This window comes from Cupressus sempervirens, chromosome 9 (assembly GCF_028749045.1).
Source record: "Cupressus sempervirens isolate cs-2001-9-10 chromosome 9, ASM2874904v1, whole genome shotgun sequence".
NCBI classification, from domain to species: Eukaryota; Viridiplantae; Streptophyta; class Pinopsida; order Cupressales; family Cupressaceae; genus Cupressus; species Cupressus sempervirens.
The window spans coordinates 777,969,108-777,989,760 of NC_143126.1; the positions used below are offsets into that span (position 1 = coordinate 777,969,108).

General features: G+C 36.9%; 1 protein-coding gene across 1 annotated transcript in view; it reads left to right on the top strand.

Annotated features, from left to right (window-relative positions):
• The first annotated feature begins 4,466 nt into the window (after positions 1-4,466).
• P24BETA2 (emp24/gp25L/p24 family/GOLD family protein) overlaps positions 4,467-20,653 on the top strand; it is a 30,721-nt gene continuing 14,534 nt past the window's right edge. Inside the window, exon 1 of the mRNA XM_089802033.1 lies at positions 4,467-4,842. Within this exon, the coding sequence (XP_089658159.1) occupies positions 4,630-4,842 (213 nt within the window). The 5' untranslated portion in view covers positions 4,467-4,629. The remainder of the gene's footprint in view (positions 4,843-20,653) is intronic.

The window sequence follows — 20,653 nt, forward strand, 5'->3', positions numbered from 1 at the left end:
TTCAAGACTTACAGGTTAGTACGGGAATGATTCACTTGGAAGGGACTTAAGGCTAATGTTTTGCAGTATGTGCATGAGTGTCATGATTGCCAGCAGAACAAACAAGAGCACACTTATCCAGCAGGGCTCCTACAACCACTTCCTATTCCTGACAGGAAGTGGGAGTGCATCTCTATGGATTTTATTACGAGCTTACCTAGGGCTCAGGGGCGTGATTGTATTTATGTGGTGGTGGATAGGCTGACAAAATATGCTCACTTCTTCCCTATCACTACTACATACTCAACAACTAAGGTGGCAGAGGTCTTCTTCAGGGAGATTTTTAGATTACATGGGTTACCTTAGAGCATTGTGAGTGACAGGGACAGTCACTTCATGAGTCATTTTTGGCAGGAGATATTTCGGTTGTCTGGCACTGAGCTTACACCTAGTACCAGTTATCACCCACAGACTGATGGTCAAACAGAGATTGTAAACAAATGGGTGGAAGGGTATTTGAGGAATTATGTGGCAGATCAACAGCGAGCTTGGATCAGATGGATATATCTCTGTGAGTATTGTTACAATACTACATATCATATGACTGTACAAATGACACCCTTCATGGCACTTTACGGTTATGAGGCACCTAGTTTCTTAGATTTGTTGTTGGGAGACAGTCGAGTACCCCGTGTAGGTGAACTATTACAGGAAAGTAAGGATATAATTGCTACTCTCAAAAACAACATTGCTAGAGCTCAGAACCAACAAAAATAGTATGCAGACAAGAAGAGGACTGAGCGTAGTTTTGAGGTAAATGATATGGTTTACCTCATGTTGCAGCCATATAAGCAGTCCACTCTCAAGAAGAGTGGTACAGAGAAACTCAAGCCACGCTATTATGGACCATTCAAGATCATCAAACGAGTTGGTGAGGCTTCCCACAGATAGTCGAGTGCACAATGTGTTTCATGTATCACGCCTCCAAAAGGCGTTGGGTCAGAATGTGATGCCTTCTGCAGTATTACCTCCCTTGGATGATGAAGGGAAATTGATCTTAGTGCCAGAATTCATTCTGGATAGTAGAGAGAAGCAGCTTTGCAGGAGAGTAATCAAATAGTATCTAGTTAAGTGGAAAGATTTACCTATTGAAGATGCTACTTGGGAGGGAGAAGTGATTTTGCAGCATCCAACATTAAGATTGCTTGAGGCAAGCAATTTTAGGAGGGGCGGACCTGTAATGTCCCATTTTTTTGGGAGGAATTAATTATAAAGTTATCAATTAAAAAATATATATTACAAGGTAACTTTATAAATTAAATAAAAAAAAGCTTCTAGAGGTTGCTGGAAGAAGCGGAGAAAAAATTAAAAAGGGAGGCCGACTTATCAAGGAAAAAAAGTATAAATAGGCATTGAGGGCTCATTGTCTATCATCGAGATTTATTATTGATTTTTGCTTATGTGCGTTGTGGAGCCTAGGGTTTCTGCAAATAGTCACAATTGGCCATTGAGAACGAAAACTCTCAATTGGTATGCAATTTTGAGGGTGTGAGAGATCACTTGAATTATTGCAGCTGTGGGAAGGATATTTCAGTCCTTTCATTTGTGCTTAATTGTTGATTTGGAGTTTCAGTTGGAGTTGCACTTTCATCATATCATCTTCAGCATTCAGTCTCCACCATTTGATCAATCCAGGGTCTTCTTTTCAATATATAGTTGCAACAAGTTCTCAATTGTATACAACCAATTAGGGTTTCTCTGTAATGTGCTATGTCATAATGTTTTGGTGCTGAAATTTGCCATATCATTTGTAAAAACATTTGGTTTTCATTGAATGAATACATTGGCACTATTATTTCTTTTATTTCAGCAATATATTTTAGTAGTGTGTTAAATCTAGAGTTTGTTTAGTGGCCTATTGGTACGGGTCATTTCAGTTTGGATAAGATTGCCCAGACTCCCCTTGAAGTTCTGGGATGAGCGTGTGTTTACATGGATTGGAAACTCCTTTGGACAATTCATAAAAATAGATATAATGATTAGCTCCAAGACTACACTGAGGTTTGCTAGGTTTTGTGTGAATGTAGGTATGAACAAATCCTTTCCGACCATGGTGGATCTAGAATCTAAATGAGGTACCTAGTTGCAACCGTTAGTCTATGAGAATGTTGCTCCCTTTTGTAAAAAAATGCAACATGTTTGGTCATTTGTTTGTAGATTGCTTGAAGGGTGATAAACTCAAGAACAAATTATCCTTACCAAGTGTGATGGTCGTCCAAAACTCGAAAATAATTGAAATGACTCTTATATAATTTTTTCAAAATAAGTATATTAATTTATAATAATATCATTGAAAAATGCCTCTTCAAATAATTTCCCTCGAGTTTTTATATAATTGTAATTTTCTCCAATGCCATTACTAATGATTTGTCATATAAGAGCGCTCTAATTGGTCCATTGACCAAACCATCGCGATCTGCATCCAATAGTGGCGTGCCACGATCCGCCTAACACGAAAGCGCCTGAAAATTAATTTTACTTGCAGAAGGAAATAATTTTCATCTGCTTGTCGGTACTAATAAACGCATTACAGGCGCAACAGAGGTTGATGACAGAAGATTTTTGAAGTTTGCACGCTTTTTTTCTTCAGTGTTGGGGCACGGATTAAATCAATCTTCAGAGGAGGTAAGTGTTTTTAGTTACATTGACAAATCTGGCTATAAAATATATACATTCCTTTGAAAATCATGCGTTGTTTTGGTATATTCGTAACAAATTGTATGTCGATATTTTCTGCCAGATCATTTAATTTCTTTGCATTTTTTTTTCGAATTTGATAAAGTTTGAAGTTTGGTGCGGGACTTGTTTGATGGCTATTTTTCTCTCTGGAATTGGAGGGCATACTAAAGAGTTTGTTATTACCCAAGTTGATGTGAAAACGAGTTTTTCAAGGTCAATGTTTTCTAAAGCAAAAGAGTTACATTTGGCTGCTGATGTGGATTTGGTGCTTTGGATTATTTTTGCTTTTTCTTTTGTTTTTTCATATTTTTATGTTTTTAGGAGCGTAATTTTGAGTTTTTCTGGAGGCAGTCGGTTTATTTTGGTGAAAACGTTCAATTAGACTGCTGATCTCGTTACTTAGCTTTCATTTTCTGTTTCACAATATAAGTTTTACCCTGTGTTGGAAATCTGACATTCTGTAGGAGCGTAATTTCGGAAGCCTTGTCCAAGTGCATGATAAGGGTTTGTAAACAGTAAACGCTTTTAAAGAAAATTCGATGTGGCAGTCCCAACTTCTTAGGAAATAGCTATTCAGCTCCTACGATGCACCATGACATCCGTTGTGGCATTACAGGGGCTGGATAGCCGTTTACCCAGTGGTGCTGTCACACAGTCCTTTTGACCAATTTTTGGTTTACTCAATATTGTTACAATTTATCAGCCCTAGTGAAATGTTATCACAGGTATTTTAGCACAGGTCTGTAGTGTCTGGAATCTAAACAGAATCCAGTGGAGGAGATATTGTGGTTTTCCACCGAGCTCTGTTAGTGATATATTATATATGGTAAGGCTAAACTCAGATATCTTTAATTAAAAATCTTCAGATCTCAGTTGTTGATAGTTGGTTTAAAAATGTCTTGTTTTGAGTGAAAGTTATCTCCGGATGTTGGTTCAATTTATTTTAATTTCTGTGAGCTGTGATTGAAAAGACCTGCTAATTATAAATTAGGGTTCTCTTATATTCCGAGGATTGAATTCAAAATTGTAGAGCATATTCATCTTGTCCTAAAACTCAGCGTGATTACAAAAAATAACATTGAGACGTAAAAGCCACTTTAAGTCTCTTTTTGTTTTTTGAGTAAATTTAGCAGTTGATTCATGCTAGTAAGGATACTAAAAATTTAGAAGAAAATTATAGTTGCTTCTCATATTCACAATGTTGCTCTAGACCACATCAAACCATAATTATTCAGATATACTCAAAAGTATTTTACACTATACACAGGTCATATTTAGAGTGTACAACCATACAAAATGACTATACCTCGAAAGTGTAGCCGCGGCTTCACATATATATGCGTGTAAGAACCAAAATAGAGAATGAGTTGAGTATCTAGTATTTTTTCGAGAATACTTTTGACACCTAATGAAGAAGCTTCTTAGGGGCACACGTCTGTGAAACTTTCAGAATCCTCACTGTACATTGAATTATCAAGGGATGTAACATGCATTTCTGGATGTTTGATCAAACCAAATATTTTCATGTAAAAATATGACCGTTCAGGTAATTTTTGTATTTTCACTATCTGAACAGTCTTTTATTGGCGCATTTTCAAATACCTCATGAATTAAAGTCTGATTTTACAATTTATCTAATCAAAAGCTTTTCAGCCAACTGTGGATGTTTTTTCCTTCTTTGTGATCCATACATTGGTAAATTATGTTCCTTTTCCTGAATTAATTGTCGTTGTTCTCTTCATATGCAGTGATTCTATTCCAGATTGCACAGAAGGAATTTGTCATTTGTATTTAGTAGGCAAGGAAGCTAATGCGTTTCAAAATTTTGGAAGAGTTTGTGAATTGGTAGAGTTGCTGGCACTGTTTAGAGACAAGATATATGTTCTTGAATAGCAGATAACAATTGCACCTATGGGACTTGCTTTTCTCAAGACAGGGCTGCTTCTTGTCCTGTGCTTTTTGCTATTTAGTTTCCAGTTGGCATTTGGTCTCAGGTTTGTAATTGACAGGGATGAATGCTTTTCCCATAGTGTGCCCTATGATGGGGATACTGTGCACACATCTTTCGTTGTAATAAAAGCAGACACTGCATGGCATTATGAGGATTATGGCGTAGACCTCGTGGTAAGTATATTTGTTGTACATACCATGTTAATCTATTCTGCAATTTGAACATAGCTGCAATCTTTGACATATTAGATTTAGGTTTTTTGAATGATACTTTTGTTTTAAAAATCCATTTCACTTAATAAAATTGCATACTCTATGCATTTTTATTTCTTCTTTGGAATCTGATTTCTCTGATTATTTTTCTGTTTCTGATGTGCTTTAAGGAGTTGCAATGATGGCACACCATACAAAATATTTATAAGAAGTATAAACTAAACTAGCAGAATTTTAAGTATCAAGAAATGCGAACTGGGATAGCTTCCATTAGCACAGAAAGAATGAACAGGAAGTTTAATATACAGTACTTTGGTGGGTTGCTTACTGTTTCATAAACTGCTAGTGAAGAGTTATTATCATTTTAAATCTTTCTCATAATGCCAAAGTACTTGTGCCTTATTTAGGGGGAGGGCTTACCACAAGTCCCTTTTTGATGGAGGGATATTTATGTTTAGGGTCTTTGAGTGTGGGTTGTAAAGCTCTTGATTATACATATTGATTTTCCTGCAGCTCACTCTAACATAACGTGTAATCTTTAAGCAACAATTTACAAATTTTGTTTAAAGATCAATATTTGTCGACAGCATGTGTGTTTTTGTTTATATTAATAGCATCATTTATTGCCCCATATAAGAAAACATTTCAATTTAAGACCTTGTCCCCTCATGTTGAATATCTTCCATAAGTTTTAAACATTTAATAGGAGTCATAGAGATCAAATTTCCACAATCCATCATATCACAGTGAAAGCTTCTGGATTAGAGTGTGTTCAGATTTTTCATCAATGTTTCGAATCACACAACATGATCCATCATCAGGATGAAATAGAGCAAGAGATGCAAAAAACAATGTTGGATCACGTAGAGTGATTCAAAACGTTGATGGAAAATATGAACACAATCTAATCCAGAAGCTTTCACTGTGGCTTAATAGGAGTGACAAAAGGTTTGCATTATTTGCAAATTCGGAACTCCTTTTATGGAGTGCTTCAACTTTTGAGCATTGTCAATTGTTTTGCATGATGGTCTTCTTATGGCTAGAGGAACATTGATCTTAATGGCAGAGGGTATAGGTGGGTCAATTTGGGCCCTTGGCTTGCCACATGGTGGACAAGGATAAAATGAAGAATTCATTTTCTGTTTCTATGGACGACCTTCATATTTAGAGGAATTTTTGATGTCCAATTGAAACTGGATGTATAGTCTAGAATGGTTTCTTGAATATGCTCTCTACTTCTTCACCTCTTGTGTCGAAGTCCAACTTCATGTATACAAGGATGAAAGGTCCATAAGTCTCTAGAAAGCATTCCACATCTAGTTCTTTGGCAAGATTTATATCTTCTCAGCATAGTTTATTTGATCCTTTTAGGGATGTGGGTCCCTTGTGTTTTAATATTTACTAGTGTATACTGCTTTTCGATTGAACTTCTTTTAGACGTTTATTAAAGCAAGGCATGCTGATTTGCAACAACCATATGTCTTTCTCTAATTAATTTTGTATTTGGAATATCTAGATGCATGATAGATTCCAAAGGTTGGCTGTTCAACGAGTGCAATAAACCACCATATTAAATTTTTGGGAACTTGTTTTTCTGTTCACTTTTATTACTTTCAAGGAATGGTCTACCCTATTCTATTGTGTTTGTCCTTGAATTTAGTTTGAATAGGAAGTAGAGCTTGTGCGATACCCCTTCCATTGTGGGAATGGGTATCTTAAGTTCATAGAATCCTTGATTCAAACAAGCATTATGTCATGTATTTGTATCTTCAAAATTTCACTTCATATTGTGAAAAATTGTTTGGAGTCTGCAACTAATAGATTCTTTTGCAGCCTTTATTGGGTTTTTACTGTTGATAATAAACTATATTCCATCTTTTATACATTTCAATCCAAATAAGACTATAAGGTTCCATTGTTCACATATCTTTGGAGGCAAGCATCTCTTGCATCTCTAGCAATAAGTTGCATTTCTTGGTTGTCACATCTCACATACTACCCATAACAATCCAGATCCAAATGGAAAGGAGTTGGTCCCATTGCAAAAATGAAAATGCTAGATTGCTTAATGGGCATCTGCTCCAAAATAAACAAGATATGAAATCCACGACATTCATGAAGAATTGCCATGGGTGTCTCTCAATCATTAAGGTTAGTTCACTGTTATCAACCTATTACCCATAGCAATCATAGACGATGGAATTCAATCCTCTTCGAATAAAAAACCTTCACAAAAAGGAAGAAGTGAGTCCTTTACATATACATGACCTCTACTAAAAGATTGAAACAAGTACTCATTGGATACATAATTTGAAGTAAGTCCTCTAAGACACATGATATCCAACATCCATTTTAGTCAACTTGTGGGAGCAAAGATGAAATCAATAAGCTAATATTCAATCTATCAGGCATTTATCCAAGGCCACGCATCCATCAAATGCATAGAGAGCCCATCTTGGATGAATGCAAGAAGCCTTAATTTATAATTGTCATCTTCTTGTTTGTAATTTTTTTAATAATCTCAAACACATTCATGCTTGGATGAGTTGAGCAGACATCCCTTTTGATCGAGGGATTTCTTGTGTTGTATTCATAAGATACAAAATATAATACTCACATGTATCTCCTTTAAAATGTGAACAAATGTAGGATTTCTAAAAACAACTTCATTTGCTTTTGAAATCTCAATTGGTACAATAGGAAGTCTCTCCAAATCGATGTAGGTTTTATTAATTTCTTATATGGATCAATAGTTACATCATTGAAAGTTTAAAATGAATGGGTGCATCTTATGGGGAAATCTCAATATAACTAAAGAATGCCTTATCATACTTGGGGGATATCATTGATGCAGTTTGTTGGTAAGTCTTCAGTTTTATAGGTGTTACCTTATTTTCAGAAGTTTTTTTTCCATAATGTTGGCCTTGAGATCCTTTGGATTGTCAGGAAAACCCTAATTGTAAACCCTAGGGGGGAAAAAGAAAAACCTTGTTATATTTTTGCACTAGGTCGCTTCTATTGCTTCATTACCTTTTTCTTAGCCGCATGGGTCTCTTTATCCTTTAAGTTGTGCCCCCTTTGGTTAGGATTTATCACTTTAAAGTCTTGACCTGCGCACTTTTCTTTATTTATCTTTGCATTATCCTAAGTTTAAATGTCGTTGCTGGGCCCCCTCTTTATGTTTTGAGAGACTAAAGATCAGACTGTCCGCGTTGTGTCTCAACTTTGATGTTTACAATGGCGAACACGTGAGATGCGAACATGTGGAAGAAGGCGGGACCAACGCAGAAAATAAAAAAAACAAAATCTACGGTCCGCATTGCTTCGCAGTTTTGATCCAAGCTCATGGCGAAGAAGCGGGACTATGCCGTGTGTCACAAAGGTCCCCATGTTTTCAAGCAAGAGCAAAGGGGATCAATGATGCACGTTTGTTTGCTGACCTCATAGAAAACTTGGCAACTACGCGTGATGATGACATGTGGAACCTAACGAAGTCTAGTCTTCAGTGGGACCTGGTGTTGTCAACAAGGACTTGAGATACGATTGGCCCATGTACTTGCTAACAAATTTTGGTGATGTGTCCTGATTACAGGGCAAGTACTAAGAGTAATCGAATGACTCACATTCACTCGTAGAGGATCTTGAGTTTATAGTGAATAAACGAGATGAAGCCATGCGTCTCATATTTGATGAAGATCCGTCACGTTGTTTTAAAATAATAAGTTAAGCATGAAACCTAATTGACAGCCACAATTTAATCTTGTGATTCATCTGAACTGTTGGTTCTGCCTTAAGTAATAAAGAAGGATTGATGATTTGCATTGCTTCGCAAGCTTGACACATGAATTTTGAGATTACACGAGATGTTGACGTGCGACACTCTTTGGAAAGGCGTTTTTGGTAGTGAGACTTGATGGGTTAGTGAAACTTGAATGATAATTGGGCCACGTCTACAAAATATCAAGGGATAAGGAATCACTGGCGTATAGAGAATCAACAGTCTGCTTTATTTCGCAAGCCTGTAGGCTTTGCTTTGAGATACAGTTTAATTGTGCCATGTGTCCTACTCAGCGTTGGAGGTTTTAAGTAACGTTTTATTCACAAGGAAATTTCTGTGGCCAGGATTCAATCTGGAATAAATCATAGCCACCCATTAGCTCATCAAAGGATTAAAAGATGAACGAGTTGGGTATCATCTCAAGGAAAGGGCAATCGTATGGCGATTGAACACAATTGCACCACATGTCCTGCTCGTCTCAGCTTCAAAGACTTTTTAATATTTGCTAGTGAGGGCAATGTGGAATGTCAACGAAAGTCAAAAAGAGATTTAGATCTGATTTGCTAGCAAGACCTCATCTACGACCAAAATTCAAAATCAGAAGAAATACCACGAAGAAGCTTGCAAATTCAAAATTTGCAGATGTTGTATCGTGTATTGATGATATAAATGCTGTAGTAAAGAATATTATCTCTCATAAATGGGTAAATCTGTCGAATTTTGACATCAATCGCAAGGATCTCAATCTGTAGAGTGATCAAGTTGTTGAAGCTATCAATTGGTAGAGGATTTGAAGAAAATACTAGTATATAAATCACAAGTAAGTAAAATTGACTCTGTTATTTTCTTTCTCTAAAAAAGAACTAGGTGAATCATAGACAATCAATTGTGATATTCAGAGCCCTAGTTTAAGAAAAACAAACAAATTATAGAGAAGATGCCTCCCAAAAAGTACTCCGGTAAATTTGAGTATGAGGGTAGTATTGATGTCAATTTTATGCCACTACATAATATATAGCAATTGAATACTTGATATAGAATACCAAACACTCAACCCTCTCTTGAAAAGTAAATACTCGTGAAGAACATGAGAAAACTCCAAGGTTCCTTACGCTTGTGGATACTAACTTAGTTATATTAATGTGATTTGCTGGTTAATCACATAGGTGAGCTTACATTGTTCTTTTAAAGATGTAGAACTTTTGATGTGATGGTGATGAAATCTAGCTTTGCAATGTATATTGACTTGACTTCCTCAATTTACTTTTCCAATTTATCTCACTTCCAACTTTGCTCTTCAAAACTCCAACTACTAAACTACTTGCTACTTTACTTCTACTCTTATGGATGAAAATATTAGCAGAGGGATAGGGATCAAATTTGATGAAAGCTTGCTAGCGTCGCTACCTCCATAGATGCAATGATTCAAGGGGAAAAAGATTAGGTTACCATGCAAGGCTTCCTAACAAGCCGCTAGGATGTTAGTGGCCTAGTTTATGGATCCCTATCAAACATCCACTAATATCATCATGCAACTATCCATCTATTCTTACTCTTGCTTAACAACTTTCTTGAAATAAAATCTACTTTAACAACTCCAATGGAATTTAACTTTAACTATTGGAAGTAGAAACCATGCAATAACACCAAGTGTTCTTAATCACCATGCAAGACACAACAATGATAAGAGAAGCAATTATATAAGCAACAATTTTCTTCAACCCTTTACAAATGAGGGCAAATGGCCTTATATAAGGGCCAAAAATATAACCAATGATAGAGATTGAGGCAAAATCAACGATCTAGATCAAATCCTAGAAACCCTAACTAGGGTTGCCACCCCATCGACCAATGAGAAGATGCCACCTCATCAATGGACCAATGAGAAAAAGGAAAAGTGGCAACAAATGAGAAGGCGCCAAAATGGTAGCCAATCAAAATCAGAGACCCTTCCTACCCAAGAAGAAAGGAGAATTTGGCAGTTGGACTTACATCAAATGATCCTCTAATATAATTCTACCATTTTCTTTCATCTTATTAGCCAAGGCAATGAACTTAGCTAGCCTGTTGTTGACTTCCTTCATGGGAGGGTAAGGCTTGTGCTTCATCTTGAGCTCAGCTGAATTCATCATGCTGCTCGCTGCTTGCTGCTTGCAGTGTCTTCTCATGATCCTTCTCATATTTTTTTGCATATTCGATAAAGGCATTGAAGGAGGCAAGGGTGCCCAAATGCTTCTTCTTGATGGCAACCTTCTCCAACTCATCCAATCTCTATCTCATTAACGTTCTCCTCTTTGATATCTTTAAAATCAAGTGCAACCCCAACATTGCTCATCATAGTTGAAATGGAAATGTCAAGCTTGGGCTGTGCTGTGCTATGCAATCTCATTTTGTATCTCTTCAAGTATCCTCAATCTGATGGTCAAGGCAACATACAAGACTCCACCGTACTCCTTCCTCCTTCATCCACCAACTTGGTTCTCTCCAAATATCTCTCTGGTAGCCCAATAACTGCCTGTAGCCTGGGAATGGCTAATTCCTTGACTGGAAGGAAATCCTTTCATTCCCCTCCAAATGTTCTGAATTTGTCTCTATAATAGCCACCAATGATGTAAATGTTGAGATAAAGGAAGGCAAGAAATTTCGCTTATCTTGAATTATATCACTGATCCAATCGTTGATTTCGTGCAGTTGAGCCGATATCTCTTCTATATTGCTCCTTCTGTCTTGCGGAAGGGCTTCCTGATGCAACTGTTGGATAGGCTGGCAATCTCTTCAATACTTGTTTTTGTCCTCCAACTTTACAATCCTCTCGTTTTCCTTCCTCAATCTTTCTCTTATTGAAACATGCCTTCCGGGATCTCTTCACTCTCTATGTCATCTGTGATTCTTCCCAAGTCATGCTCTACTATCTCATACTCCTGGGCTACAATCTCATCCATTGCCTTGCTAATTTTTGTTATCGCTATCTGAACTTTTCGGTGACCCTCATCATCACTCCTGATTACCTTTGCCACCGTTTCTGCAATTTGTTTTTGTTTCTTACTATCTTCTTTTTCCACTAACCCTTGAATATCTTCAATTGTTCGGATAGCCACCACCTTGCCTCTTGACATAAGCATTTGCCTTAACCATAGTGGTGCAATGCATCTCTCCAAATCTAGATTCGGTTTGACTAGCAAAGCATCACCAATAGCCTCGAGCAAGCTTACTTCCACAATATTAATTGGCCTATCCTCTTCTTCACTAGTGACTGTCTCTCCAAGAGAGGAGAGTATTCAGTACTGTTACTGTAACCACTTGATTCTGAATCAGAGCTCACCTCTACTGCGATCCTTTGTCCACTTGTATTAACCTCTTGGCTCCTAGCCTCAATTATGCTCTCCCTTGATGGTGCTGCATTCTGTCTCTTTGCTGGAGGCTCCTGATGTTCTTTACTTTTCTCAACCTCCAAATTTCTCTTCTTGCTCTTAACTGCTCTTTGTTGCTGGCTGACTCCACTGGACCTTTTTTCTCTGATTTCATCTTCTCATAAGTAAGGCGTATCTTTCGACGTTGTAATTGCCTTAACTTCTCATTGTAACATGACTTAGTGTGTAGATCAATTGTCCTTGTAACTGCCTCTAAGGAAGGATCCTAATGATCATCCCAATTTACTGGACCCAATTCTGTTCCACCTACTGTATCATAATCTTCTTTTAGCACATTTCCATTGTCTTCCAACTGATCGGGAATATCAAGGCCTCTTCATCTGATTGCCCTCATCATACCCACTGACAACCTTGAGAAAGCTAGCTTCCTCACATGAAAGTCATCTTGTGCATTGGCCCAAAAATCTTCTATAGTAGGAATATGTTTGAATGTGTTTTTGTGAGATGTCTTGATAAGAGCATTAGGATTGAATCCCTGTCTTTCGCTATACCATCCTAGATGATACCGTTCTAACTTCTTCTCCGCAGCTGCAAAGGCAATAGGATTGGAGCAAGTATCATTGCCTATTCCAAATGAGAAGGTAATCCCTGTCTCACCTTTAAGTTTCATCATCTTTCAATCTTATTAGATTTCATCATCTTTCATCATCTTGTCATGATGCTCAAGTTGCTTGGTCAACTCCATCAAAACTATTTTGTTAGGTGGGTACCTTGGAAGTCTCTTGAGACAAAATTTACTTCCTGCTATTCTAATATATGTGAATTGTGGAAATTGGATGAACCAACTCCCATACTTCTTAACTTTTGCTTCTGCTTTCAATGAGAGCCTCCTAGTAGGTGTCCCTTGTAATATTCTTATCGCTTTCATAGCAAAGGCATCATAAAACATCTTATAATCTTTGGTGTTGTACAAATGAAGTTGTGGACAACACTCATGCACCAAACATTGCCCCGACCCATTGCCAATCACTCCTAAGGCCTTAAGTCCAGGATGTTCATATAGTCTCACAATTAGATACAAAAGGCAAGACCCATGTTGAATTGTTTTTGAATTTGTGTTGTCCTTAGTTGCAACTCTAAATTTTCACTTATAATTCTAGCCCAATCAAACTTTCACTTTCCATTTTCAATTTCATCAATAAAATAGTACATCCAGTTCTTGAATTGCTAGCCACGCCCATGTTTCGGTTGAGAAGCACAATAGGGTCGCCATACTTTGATTTGAAATTCGACTTGGCAAGCTTTGATGACTTGGTAACTCTCTTCTTGCCTTCGTGTAACCAATTCTGCTTTAGATGAATGAAGTAGGCATCCTGATTATCCTAAAAGAACTTGGTTGTTTGATCCATCATTACCACTGTCATGCCTTTATGTTGGGGAATATTGAATACTTTTTCGACCACCTGTTCGCTAATGTTAGCCAACACTCTCTTCCCTTCATCAAAAACGATGGACTTGGTCACAATATCAAACCGGGATCCACGCTCCATTACCAATTCCGGACAAGGCAAGGTAGGAGGTAAAGCAGCTGCATGTACAATTCTACTCTTGTAGATCTTCTTCGCCATGGGGGATTGTCCTTCAATCTATACTTCAACTGTACCATGTTTACCGTGCCGATATTGGTGTCACTTATTTGCTTTATTTTTGAGAAGAAGGTGGTCTTAGGTATCACGTCTTGTCTTTTTTGGTATTTGTTCCCTTTGGGTTCTTGCTTGTACTAACATCCACCATCCTAAACACTTATTTCTGCCTCTTGGCTCTAAATGATATGGACTACACTTATAAATCATCCAACTTCTTTTTATCAATGGAATCTAACTTATTTTTGCCTCTCCAAAGCCTAGGGGTGGGACTACCACTTATTTTTGCCTCTCCGTTACTTTAGGATGGACTACATTTATATCTCCCAACTTCAATCCTAGGGTGGTCTAGTTTATTTTTGCCTCTGTGAATGTCCTATCATGAAATATACACTTATATCTCCCAACTTTAACTTATCAATGGAGATGATGAAGTGGTGGATGGATAGTGCAAGAAGAAGATAAGGGAAACGAACCAAGCAAGAACAAGGAATAGAAGCTGTCTTTAAATCCAATCTTCACTTCTAAAGATGAATGAAAATCTTATCATAAATCTGCCTTCTACCAACAATCAGGTCTCTTCAAATTCAGATCTGATCTCAGAAATTTCAGTCCTCCAAAATGTGATGCCTTAGCGAACGGATTACTTGCAAAGATCTGCTCCTTTCACCAAATTTCGACCTCCTTGTTAAAATCACCCAACTAGAAAGAAAATCGCTGCCCTAGGGCAGAAAAGTCTGCTCCAAATCAGAATTTTGTCCATCTAAATTCGTCCACACTTGCAAAAATCAGACCTCAAAGCACCTTGCCTCTCCACCAAACAAAATTGCCCTAGCTGAAGGAAAAAATTTGCTGCTCCAGGAGGAAAATCAGACCTACAAAATCACCCAATCTTGCCTAAAATCAGATTTTCACCCACAAATTTGCCTTAGGGCAGAGATTGCCCAGCCTCTAGGAAGAAATTTGCTGCCCAAAAATGGAAATCCTCAAGCCAAAATCGTTGCTAAAAGAAATTGCTCAGCACCAAGCAAGAGGAGTGGAAATGGAATGAGGAAATAAGAGGGGGGAAGCCCCTTCTTATATCCTCTTGTTGACTTCCAGAGTGGGCCGACCTGCTTGGAGGGAAACAAAAACTTAAGTTAAACCCCCAAAATGACCCAGTTTTAAATAAAACATGAAATTAACTAAGCCCCATAGCGAAATTGACCCTTTTAATTGCCAGTTTGACCCAAAATTGCAAAATAGAAATAAGGTAAGTCTAGGATATGTCAAAATTTTCATTAAACAACATTTTGGCAATTAAAATATCATTAAAATCAAATCTAGCAAGCCCAAAATCAATTTTCAATTCCAAATTATCTATTTCCTTTAACATTTTAAAAATCCTCTAGGCAAAATTTCAACCAAATTAATGAGATTTTGCAATTTAATCCAATTTTAATTTTGTAGTACAATCGCAAATTTTTAACAAAATAAATCCTTTTCCTAGCAATCGAAATTCAAACTCTAAATTCAATTTCACTATCAAAATTCTTTTCACCTAGAAATTTCAAGATTTTTCCAAAACAACTAAATCTAAAATTCATTTTGAAAATGTTCAAGCTTGTTCAATTAAATCAAATTTTCAAAATCTGTCTAAGTCCAAAATTTGCAATTTTATCCTGCTAGGTATTGTTTTAACAAAAAAAAACTGTTGATATTGAAACTTGTTAGGCCTAAGGACAAAATTACATTTTTCGGAAAATCTAGTTCTGCACCAGGTGAAAACATACCAAATCCCTTCTTGGCCTGAAGGCGTCCAAGGTGTAAAATTGCCAATTCAAAAACCTCCGGACAACTCCAAATTTTTGCTAAGGCTAGCGAAAAATTCCCATCAACCGTGAAAATTGACAAGGCTTGCCCAAAAAAGGGGGTCCTCAAAATTTTTGGAGCGATGGTGTAAAAACCTCACAATAGGTAGGAGATTGCAAGATGATTTCCTTGAGCAATTGCCATATTCTAAGGAGGGTAAAGAAGCAACTGAGTTGTGGAAAACCCTAGGAAATGAAACCTGCCCTGGTTTAAAAGATAGCTTTAGAAGCATTGCTGATACTCATATGCCAACCAAGGGTTTACAAATATTTAGAGGGTGGTACGGCTAGGCAAATGCGGGGAGTCCACTCAGTAATGTATGGCAACATTATTTAGGGAAATTGGTAGGCCCCACTATATTTTTAGACATTAATTTACTCCTTGAGTTGGTGAAAAGGTATGACCCCATAACACATGAGATTAGTGATCTAGATGGGAATGTCCTCAAAATTGATGTAGAGTCCATTAGGAAACCTTCAACTTACATTTAGCAGATGAAGTAACTGCCAGAGTTGACTTCAAAATGCTTGATGAAGATTTTGACCATGCACGGGCTGATAGACAACAAAAATTGATTACGTCCTTTGTTAAAGAAGTGGATGGTGTGAAATTATCACATTTGGCTATCTCATATAGTATAGGAAACTATGAGCATTGCAATGATGCCTTTGTGAATACACACACAACCTTGTATTATGTTATACGATTGCCAAATAATAGGAAATTCATTCAAGCTACATTGTGGATGTGTTTTTGACTCTACAAGGATGGAGAAGTAGTAATTTCTGACTTCCCGGGTTACTTGGAGAAAAATTATCAATGAGGCATTGGTAGTTATGAAGATAGGGAAATCCTCAAAAATTAGTTGGTTCTCACTATTGATGCATTTGATTCTTTTTCATAATAAAGATTATTTTGCACAATATATGGATTTAGAGTTTGAAAGAGATGGTGAACCACTGTCAGTTCAGTTATGGACTACTACCTTATCTTCTGATAGGGAGGGATCTAATGTGCTTTTTAAAAATGAGTTTGGATTAATACTGAGGAAGAAAATCTTGTAAAACGTGAGCAATTTCCCTCAAGCTTTAAGAGCATTTTTGAGGCCAATTAACTGTGATGTTAGACCAAAGATGTGTCATCATTGGGGGGATATCTACTTTTACAAGCGCACAACAATTATTAGAATATATGGTTTTCCAGGGAGACCAAATGTGTTGGCCTAGGTATGTCCCTTTCAGGATAGGATTCTTGGAGGTCATCAGGCAGATTGCAATGTTGCAAGATACTGATTTTGCACCAAACAAAAGCAAGAAAATGAACTTTCATCCCTGACCTCATCTTATTCCATCACTTTGCAATATTGAAGGAAGGTAGGAATCAATTGCTTCATATGTTAAGGCCATACAATATGGATGTCAGTTCGAAAAGGTTCAATGATATTGAGGGCTTTTATGCTAGGTTAATACGAAAGATAAACATGAACCCTAGGGGTGTCCATGAATTTGATTTTCCTGAAGATATAATCATAAATGTTGAAGATTTGGAATCTTAGAAAAGGAAAAAGATTTGATGGCATGTTAATTAGGATATGCTAAGTGAGATCAATGAAGAAGATCCTAGCTATGACCCTCTCTCAAATTGCAAAAGTTTGGAGTCGAAATTGAGGATAATTTTTAACATTTTCATAGAAATATATGGCACAATGATTGAGAAATTAGGGAAAAGCAAGAAGACAAAGCTCACAGTTGTGGACAATGAAGAAAGCCTTAATGCTTTACTACAGTCAATTGATATAGTCCCAAAGGAGAAGAGGGGACAAAAGAGGACCAGAGAGGAAACACTAGTCCTTGCTATTGAAACAAATGAAGATCCCAAAGCACAGACCAGTTTGAGGATATATTAGAGGAGAAGACTGGGAGGAAGGCCTGTTGATCCAAACTTAGTAGAAGTTCCAAGCATGGAAGCTATCGCAGAAAAAGATCCTGAAAGAAGATCTCCATCTCCTAAATCCCCCAGTCTACCTCCAATAGCTCCTCATGCTATAGAAGCTCATGTTGAAGATGTATCTAAAGTGAAGGAAGTGAAAACCCAAGGACAGAAGCTTACTATATAAAAAGAACATACTCAATAGATAGAGCAACTAGGGGGACTAAACTTGCCTTATGATGATGATGATGAAGAAGAAGAATATCTATATACCCTTGAAGAGTTGCTGAGGGGAAACAGATCCTCAAACCCCCACAACCCTTCTGATCGCCATACAAGAGATAAAAGGCATTGCCCCTAGAGAGTTGAAGAAAGAGGCCTGTGATGTAAATGTGGAGGATGATGAATTTGTAAAATTAGTAGCATTCAAGCAATTACTATGGCAGTGTTATAGAGAGGATTCTTTGAAGAAAGTTGAAGAAAAGAGGAAGTAAAAACCAGATGGTGACCCTGATGATTTGGAACAAGAAGTAAAGAATGAAATGATGATCATGTTTGAGAAAATCACTCCTAAATAAGGGAGGTAGATAGTTAAGCAAGCAGGAGTCCGACTAGCACCTAATCTTGGGATTGCTGATGCATTGCATTCCATTCAATTATGAAGAATATGAGATTGAAAAGACCACATCTAAAGGGGTTAGAAGACATGTCAAGTGACACATACTATAGTAAAGATTTAGGTGCCTTGGGAACATGGAATTTTACTGCATCTGGATCAGATAGAGGAGATGAGACAGGTATTGAGGTCAGAGGAAATATCATTATACAAAGGGTAAAGGATGCCAAGCTTTCTGATTCAACCATGAGTCTACAAGAACAAGTTTCTTATCTTCATGATGTTGCCTTAGACGAAGAAAAGATATATGAAGATTTGCAAGAACAATACAAACATGTCTACTCTGCTTATGAGCAAAGAACGAAAGAACAATTGACTTGCAATACAAAATAAACTTGTTGGAAGGGAGAGTATCCGAGTTAGAGGCTGTTAAGTCCCTATTGCTGTTGAGACATCTATTAGAAATCAGGGAGGCTCACCCAAGCAGCTGACCATTGTGCCATTTGCCCAAAAAGGTCAGTTGCAACTAACACATGGTAAAATAAACAAAGCGGATGATGCATTGATAAAAGAAGTGGTAGATTTGAAAATGCAGGTGTAGAATAGTAAAGACAAACATGACTTTGATAAAGAAATCATTGTCAGAATTGCACTGATGGTTTTGCATGAGAGAATAAATGTAAAATTATTCAGCCTCTATGAAGCATGCAAGATACTATACTTGGCAATCAGTAAGATGGAAGAGGATAGGATGTTGGTTAAGCCTACATATCAGAATGGATCACTTGGGTGCAAAAAATGAAGAAGGTAGAACTGTGCAAGGATAGATCTTAATGCTTCCCAAAATGCCATGCCAACTGCTAAGATTGTCAAGTCATTGAAGGATTTCTCAATTTTGCTTGATCATATTGAGAATAGACTGATGGAGCTAAAAGATGCAATAGAGAGCTACCAGGACACCTTGGTCCCACCACTTGGAGATATACATAAAAATATCAAAAAATTCACTGATTGGAAAACAAAGACTATTACCAAGGTGAATGATAGGTGAAGATCATAGCAAATGATATGACTATGACACTTTTTTAAGTGTGTATTTCCAAGTTGGTAAGTTCGAGCACCTTTTATGAAAATTTTGAGGAGGTTACTTAGGCTACAGTGAAATATAACTCCTACAGACAGGTGGCAGATCAGATCCTTCAGCACACATGACCAACGGATGAAGAATATCATGAATGAGTAAAGAAATATGACCTAGATGATGATTCAAATCACGAGGACCCAACACAATAACTAATTATGTAATCAGTTTTCTCTCATGGATGGGAATATTTTGTATAAAGGTGGTTGTGTTTCACATGTCACATCAGTACTGTTTGTAACTTTAAGAATTGTTTATATATTGATGTAAGTCATGTGTTCTGGTTGTAAGAAATAAATTGCCAAATCAATGGATGACATGTGTCCTATGTAGCCTGAAGCTTGTTTGCAACTCACCTATATAAGTGAGTTTTCAAGGCTTTCAAACGGTCCGAGAATCATTTTGTTGTACTAGTTTTGTTCATTTTGTTGTACTAGTTTTGTTCATTTTCTGACCGGTCCATGTGTACTGTATGGTGATTTTCCAAAGTTAGAATGAAAAGCATGGTTACCAGTATTGAGTCTAGTTGAGCATATCTGCAAGAAATTGACATTGAAATGTATATTTTTCAAGGAAAATAATAAAAAGGCATTAGTCGAATTGTTGTTCAATCTGAATCTTGTTTCTTCTTTGTAACTGTTGATTTTCTGTGATTTGATAGCAAAATTATTGAGTCCCAGTTATGATTCTTTCTGGAGTTGTTTTTTCAATTTATGTTTTGTTGATAATCCAATGGATTATGTAAATGCTTGATGTGGGTTGAGTGAATTACTAGTTATCATAAGAAGATTTCTGATGAGTGAGATTTCTAATTGAATATTGATTTTCTTTTCACAAAGTGTTGAGATAGATCTGATAGTAAATGTTGAGTTTCTGTGAGATAGTTGCGCAATGGATAAGGCATTGGTCATCGTCAAAATTGATATAGCTTGGAAGTTCATACGGTTTAGTCATTTATAAATCAAATCTTTTAAAGTTTCTTTGTTGAAGATTTGATAGTGAGCCTTTGCTTGATTCATGGAGTCTTAGGGTTTGATAGATCAATTATTTGTCATTCATTTGATAATCCTAGAATTAGAAGAATGTAAGGCAATTTATCTGCTTATGGGGATTCATATTGAAATTTGAAAGTTGGAAAGAGAAAATGAATTCCTAGGTAAACCCACCTAAATTTTACAGAGTTCAAAGTGGAGAAGACATTGCAGGGTCTTGTCAATTAGTCCTTTTAAATTTATATTAGAGATACTTATCATGGTTTTTGGCTAACTCCTATGTATTCTCTGCCTTTAAAAGGTTGTTAAAATTCTGTCAAATCAGAAGCCAACACAGTTCTCTTGAACTCTTCTTACCAGTTTGAAGTGCATGAATGAAAGAATTATTTAAATGATGTCTACAAGATCAAGTGAGCTAAGGGATTGAGAAGTGCAGCCTTAGATTATCTTC